The sequence below is a fragment of the Ips typographus genome, linkage group LG8 (assembly GCF_016097725.1).
Source record: "Ips typographus isolate SLU linkage group LG8, UJ_Ityp_2.0, whole genome shotgun sequence".
NCBI lineage: Eukaryota > Metazoa > Arthropoda > Insecta > Coleoptera > Curculionidae > Ips > Ips typographus.
Window position 1 is genome coordinate 7846751 of NC_138429.1, and position 7042 is coordinate 7853792.

At 33.6% G+C, this 7042-nt stretch overlaps 1 protein-coding gene across 2 annotated transcripts; it reads right to left on the reverse strand.

Annotated features, from left to right (window-relative positions):
- Positions 1-1509: 1509 nt before the first annotated feature.
- On the reverse strand, positions 1510-7018 carry LOC145732546 (sodium channel protein Nach-like). 2 transcript variants are annotated; one of them, XM_081984879.1, is made up of 10 exons: positions 6778-7016; positions 6521-6727; positions 5599-5758; positions 5383-5540; positions 5174-5330; positions 4835-5119; positions 4722-4782; positions 4529-4661; positions 3987-4093; positions 1510-1717 (listed from the first exon to the last, which is right to left on the reverse strand). In XM_081984879.1, the coding sequence occupies exons 1-10, from the start codon at positions 6906-6908 to the stop codon at positions 1554-1556; spliced, it is 1563 nt and encodes a 520-aa protein (XP_081841005.1). In that variant the 5' UTR covers positions 6909-7016; the 3' UTR covers positions 1510-1553. The 2 variants fall into 2 exon arrangements, with proteins under 2 accessions (XP_081841005.1, XP_081841006.1); XM_081984880.1 differs by lacking the exon at positions 3987-4093 and having other exon boundaries at positions 6778-7018.
- Positions 7019-7042: the final 24 nt, after the last annotated feature.

A 7042-nucleotide genomic window follows, 5' to 3' on the forward strand; every position in this document is an offset into this window, starting at 1 on the left:
TACTTTAATTGGAAAATGTAGTTCAATTAATTTTAAGTAATTGAACTACTGTAATTAGATTACTTTTCAAAAACAATAATTGTAATTGATTTTTCAATTACTCAGCAAAAGTAGTTGTAATTGGTAATTGATTTTACGATTTGTTCTGTAATTGAACTACTTTGAAAGTAGTTGAATTACTTTCAGAGTAATTGAATTACTTTCAGAGTAATTGAATTACTCTCAGAGTAATTGAACTACTTTCAGAGTAGTTGAATTACAAATAATGTTAAAGTAATATGGAACTACTTGTTTTTGAGGTTAGATACGATTGTTGTGTTTTGCGCGGTCGAGAAGTAGCGGTTTACTGAACCGGGTTCAGAGCGACGTTTTGGTTGGGTAAATGAAAAAATAGAACAAAGTTAGAAAGTTGCGATTTTTGCTGCCTGGAGTAGTATTTTGTTCTCTTCATTTTAACATTAAACAACGCTATAGGTTGCATTTAATTTTTTTGAGTTAGGCGGTAAAATAATATTTCTTTGTAAAAAGCGCCACCTGTGGACGAAAGAAAACAACTTTAAATAATTATTTATGGAGCATCTAATAGAAAAAAACCTGCTCTTTTCAATGGTGCCAAACTTAATGTTCTACGACAAAGGGTTTCGAAGTTATCGCAGTTTTTTTAAAGCAACTTTTGACTTACCCCCACCACTTTAAGTCAAGAAATGGAGAAAAAAGGTTTTAATCAAAGTTGTTGCTAGTAAACGTAGCTTCCGTTTGCAAGTATTTTCAAAGTTCCATTGTATTTGAAATTTTGGAGATATGCACTCTTTTTAAGTTAAAGTTGTTAGTACGCCCTGTTGAGGACATTTCCTGAAACTGAAAATATTTTCTAGCGATTCTTTTGGCCCCTTTCTATAACAAAATTTTTTTTTTTCAAAGCTCTACGATTAACCGTTAAGTCAAAAAAGCCGAGTGCCACTCTTATTTGGACACCCTGTACATTTACTACTTCCAATAAATAAATGACTTTTTAGTAGTTTAATTACATTTGAGTAGTTCGATTACATTTGAGTAATATGAATTAATGCCAGTAGTTGAACTACTGTAATTGTCTATTAATTCAACCACTTTACTGAAGTAATTGGTAATTCAACTACATTTTAAACACATTGACTAATTGTAATTCAACTACTTTCACGAATTTGAGAGTAGTTGGTAATTGTAATTTAATTACTTTTTTTGAGTAATTGCGACAGCTGGAGCTAGCCAAATGTTTACCCCAAAAACAGTAGAATAAATGTTTACCTCGCAGAGAAAGCAACATGATAAATTACTGTCGTAAAGTATTACTTTTTTTACTTTTTTTATTTAACTAAAAAATTGATTTTTCCAACATGATGAAACCTTTCAAACTGTTCTACAGACGTTTTCAACATGATAAATGTTGGCATATACTAGATTTGAAGATTTAAACGTTTTTGGTGCAGTAACCACCCACAAAACAAAAGTTATAAAAAACAAACAATAAACCTATTACAATTAATTTATTATGTCTAACTGCAGCAATTATTTTAGTACCAATTTAGATTTGCTGGTTTAGCAACTTTCAAAGTTTCTTTTTTCGGTTTAGTTTTAAATAATTTACCCAATAATGGAGCTAACACAAGGTATACCAGTTCAATTAGAGACATGAAGCTGAATCCAGAGAAAAATCCTAGGGTTGAACCATAATAACCTGTAAAAAAATGTACAATAATGATTGGTGTATTTACTTAAAAATAATGTACAACAAACTTCATGCTCTACTAGATTGCATTGAGTTGTTCTTTTTAAGGAGTTACAGGACGGAATATACAGTTTGGTCCAAATTGGTGATGCATGTATTGGGATCTCGAAAACGGTAAGAGCTACAGAGTCGGTTAAATGGGGAAAGTTTTAGAGAATTTTATGTGAAACTTATTTCCGGTTTCCAAATTAAATTATCTTTCTCCGTATTCCGGAAAATTGGGAAAACCTCAGAGGCTGCATTTTAAACACTCTTTAACAAAGCCAAAGGGAGTCTTGAAACTAACACATTATTAAGGCACTTTTTTACGTAGAACAGGATGACGTAATTAGAAAATAGTAGTTTTCCTATTCAGTGTGCAAAGTTATGTTTTCCCACACGCGAAAGCAGTTAGACGAACGACGCGAAGCGGAGTTCGGATAAGCTTCAAGTGCGGGAAAACTACTTTGCACACGTGTTAGGAACAATATTTTTTCTACGAATGAAATATCTATACATTTTGTTTTTAATTTTTATTGATATTAGAAACAACAACTTATAACTATTTATTGTTATTAACAACATTAATGTTAAATGTACAGTTGGTCGCGGTTTTTAAATTGATCGCAGATTGAGCAACTGAAGGTAAAATACTGGTACTTGGAACTGCTTCACTTTCTTTAGGATTGAAGGTCAGAATTTTGTTACTTAATCCTTTTTTATAACTTGTGGATTCATCAATGTATTCTTCAGCTACCGTAGTCGATTTCCAACCCCCCAAGCGTTTTATGTCAGTGATTCCTTCTCCAGAATCGGCCAGGAACGTTGCCGATGATCGACGATAACTGTGCCCTGTGCAGAGTTCTGGATTTGGCAATTTCAAAAAAATAGCTATTTCAGAAGGCATTTTTCCAAAACTGTTTACTCCAACACTTTGCGAAAAATATTTACCCTTTCTGTAAACTAGGAAAAAACGATTGTTTGACTTTTTTGGACGTAGGCCGGTGTATCTTCTGTACAGTTGCAGGTAGGTTCCGTTATGAACTTCTTCTGATATTATAAAGTTTCTTGCTGTATGATTTTTGGAATCCCTAATTTTAACAATTATGAGGTTTCCTTTGTCTTCAATATCTCTAGTGGTTAAATTGGCTGGCTCTTCCCTTCGACATGCACCAGCAAGTCCGAATATAGTGGCAACTTTAATTAACAGGTAAATTTCATCTGGTGCGGAGTTCATAAAACTGAATATTTCTTCTTTTGTAAAAATTTTCGCCTTTTTAGGTTTAAAACCAACATTCTGCTTTTTCAGAAATGCAGTGAGCTTATAAAATTCACCGATATCGATGTCTCTTTTTATTTTTATTACATTTTTGAGCGTTGAATACTTTGACCACATTGTGTTAGGTTTGAATTCTTTGCTTAAAGTAACAAAATACGCTAAAAGTACCTCTTCCTTTAAGGTTTTTATCCCCTTTTGTTCGCACCATTGGGTAAACAACTCGTACTGTTTCTCGTATTTTTCTCGCGATTTGAGAGGCAGCAATTGCAAACTAGCCATGTTGGCGGCTTTTAGAACATCTTCCGGAAGTTCATCTTCAGTGATATCCATTATTAAAATAGTTTTTTTAACTTAAATAAGTAAGAATAAATACTGTTGTAGACTTTAAATTGCATATAAATGCGTTGTTTGACAATGAGCTTTGGTTTCTAAGGAAACAAGCCTCATTTTCAAAGACAGAGACAAGGTGGTTTATTTACCTAAACTGTACGGAAGAATAATGTGAAAAAAGTCGTGTTTTTTATATGAAACCCCTGAATATTATTACATTTTTGAATTCTACGCAAAATTCTAAGCAGATTTTATGTATAATAGTCTATATAAAACCACTGTTGCAAGGTATAATCAGCATTTTAAAAAGTGTGCGGGAAAAAAATTTTCCCGCATAGTGTGCGGGAAAGTGCCACTTTGCACACACTTTTACGTATGCAAAGTAGCTTATTTGCAAACATTCGTAGAAAAAATCTATTGTCATTGGTTTCGGAGATATGGATGATAACTTTGTAAATTCTTATGGCCGCCTTCAAGATGGCTTAAGAATTTTCAAAACAAAGAAGAAGAAACAACTTTTTCCATTTAACCGACTCTGTAGCTCTTACCGTTTTAGAGATCACCAATACATGCATCACCAATTTGGACCACACTGTATACTCTGTGGGGTGATTTTTCGAGTAAATTTACCTGCCAACACTTTCCACGTATATACAACATCTGTGCTGTGTCGTATACCAAACAGATCATTGTAAAATACTCGAATTATGGTGTGATTATCCACATGTGCTCCTGAACTACAAATCAGATAGGACGATTTACTGGATTTTTCGGGGGTAATATCCCTAATGCATTTAATTTTTCCGGAAAAACGAGTTTCTCGGAAAAAATCCTCGTCTTCGACTCGGAACGAGTATTCCAATTTTTCCACAGGAAAAATTAGATGCACGAGGGATATTTGGTAAGATTATTTCCTGAGTTAAATAAACATTTTATTTTAATTAAAACAATAAGAACAATAACTTTCAAGCTAGAAAGGGTAACACTATTCTTTATGTTGTTGTGAGGAGTGTGCAATTTTTTCGATTTTTTTTCCGGAAAAACTGCTGACAGCTAAGTTGACAGTTGTTGACAAGTGATTTTTCCACTTAAAATTTACATTTGTTATACTAATTCTTGATAGCGATTGGTCAAAATTGATAGGAAGGAAATAATCAGCAAAATATACTTACTATATGGAATACTGATTAGTTCCGTATGAAGCGTCAATTTTCCCATGCGATAATTCGGGTCTGTACAAATGCAATTCACAATTTGGCAAGCAATTGCAGTCTTTCGGTGCTGTGTGATTTTGTTTCCATTTGACTGTACATAAAAACTTTCTAGTTTAGGAACTTTGCTATATACTTAATAATATGGTCTAACCATCAGATTCTTGTAAACACTGCCGATCTGTTACAGAACAAACTCTGGATGATCTATATGGTCCTGCAAGGGAAAAAGTACAGTAAAAAGGCTTCTATCAATCAGAACTACTTTCCATCAGTGTTGTATAAGTAAAAGGGGTAACAACCACACAAATGCAAAATGAAATTTGCTTTACACTCCACCAAGCAATTGCTCAAAGTGTACACGTCGAAATTATCTAAAGGACGTTCGTTTTTTAAGAAACAATTTCTGAGTGACACCGGTAAACCCTTGACATCGTCTGTTACTTCGATTATTTCAGGGTTGATTCCTATCATTGCGTTCGTATTACTCTGGAGAAACAAATTCTGAGCTTGAAGTCGATCTGGATAGTCGTAAGGACTGTGAATTAACACCTAAAATTGTTGGGTTTCAGTAGTTTAATAGATACTCAGTGGTCCAAATCCAACCACATATCCTTTGATTCCGGGTCTAATTGTGCTAAAATGGTCATCCAGATTGTTGTCTATGAGTAGCTCTAAACCAGCTTGATATCCACAGCATGTTAGTACTTTTGGGGATTTAGTAGTGTTCACCACACTACCATCCAGACTGGATAAGTTAAGTCTGAAAATTTTGGGTTGAAACTGCAAACTGGGTCACTAATGAGTTTTTTTACCTTTGAACTACTCCACCGTTTGATTGGTAGTTAAACGAGCAACAATGCCCTCTTGGAAGTTTAATTTGCTCAATTACCAAATTGCACGGTGTAACTTCACTTTTCCACATACATTTTTTGAAGAGTCTTGTACAGTTTGGTGCAATCTCATCGTATACCTATAAAATTGATATATTTCTATATAATTTGTAAAATTCTATTATAAATCGCATTTACCTGATTCATAGACTTTCCGCTTAACTTAATAATATCGTTGAAATCATTTACACTTTGATTTGTCAGTGGATAATGGGCATAACGATAATCCAGTAAATGTGCAAATAGTTTTAAAGAGTCGGCGTTTAACGTTGATTCAGTCAGATTATTAGCTTTTTCTCTTGAAGGTAAAATATAATAATAAGGCAAGAAAAAATAGAATGTGAATGAATATGAAAACTGCTAACAACCCCCAAAATATGCCAGAGAACTCCGAACAGAGACATTTGCAAGTGTCCTAAACCATCCAAGAATTTTCTGAAATTGTCAGAAACTTTTTGAAAATGCCAGAGGCCTCTAAAACCTGCTGACAATGCCAAAAAACTGTCAGAACCTTTTCTTTCTAAAACTTCCAAAAATATTCAGAAACCTCTAGAACCATTTTGAAAAAGTCAGAGGCCTCTGACAACCCCCAAAGCTTCTATAAGTGTCCTAATAAAACTTCCAAGAATGTTCTAAATATGCCAGAGGTCTTTAAGAACTACGGAAAAACCTTTAAAAAATAACAATTTTTGCAGCAGACCGTCATATAATAAGAAGAGCAGCAACGCAATGAGGTAAATTTTAACTACTCCTAATACTTCCTAATTGTCAAGAGAACTAAATTTACTTTCTGCTACTTCTGTGCACTTGATAGAAAATCCATTTTTTTACACAAAATCAGGCGTATTATCAAAAAAGCAGAAATACGAGGAGGCAAATTTCAGTTACTCCTAATATTAGTTTCATTCAGCTCCTTCTACTTTTGTGCAGAAAATTCAATTTTTACCGAAAACCATATTATCAATAGAGCAAAAACGAGGAAGTAAATTGCTGCTCCTAATATTTGCATTTTCCAATTCTCATGAAAACTAAAACACATACATTTTTAGTTTGAACTTACAAATTCTCAACCAAACTCAAAGCAGCTTGTTTGGAGACTTTGTTCAAACCGCATATAGTTACGGCCGGAAACAGGAAGTAGTAAATGCCATGCTGGGTCGACTTTGTCAAGGTCCTTGTATAGTTTAACGAAAGGTTCACCCAGTGTTTCCTTATTTCCACAAAAATATAAATTACCGCACTGAGGCAAATTAAAAGCCAAAAAATCCTACAAATTACATTATCACCTCTGTTTTTTTTTTTTATAAATATACACACCTCTCCACTTTTGATATTCTGGACAAAACAATGTATCTCCAACCTGGCAGACTGGTTTTTTCACAAAAATATCTCCATTCCAGAGCAATAAAAGATGTAAACTTTTTCAGTGTGGCTTTTACCTTGGCCATGATTGTAATGTCCTGTTTTTCAGCGTTTCTGTGACCTTTTGAACATGTTTTAAATGCGATAACAACTGATTGTTATCATTTAGTTAAACATGCAAACTAGCCAAGTATCAATAGTAATTATCACTTAGAAATAA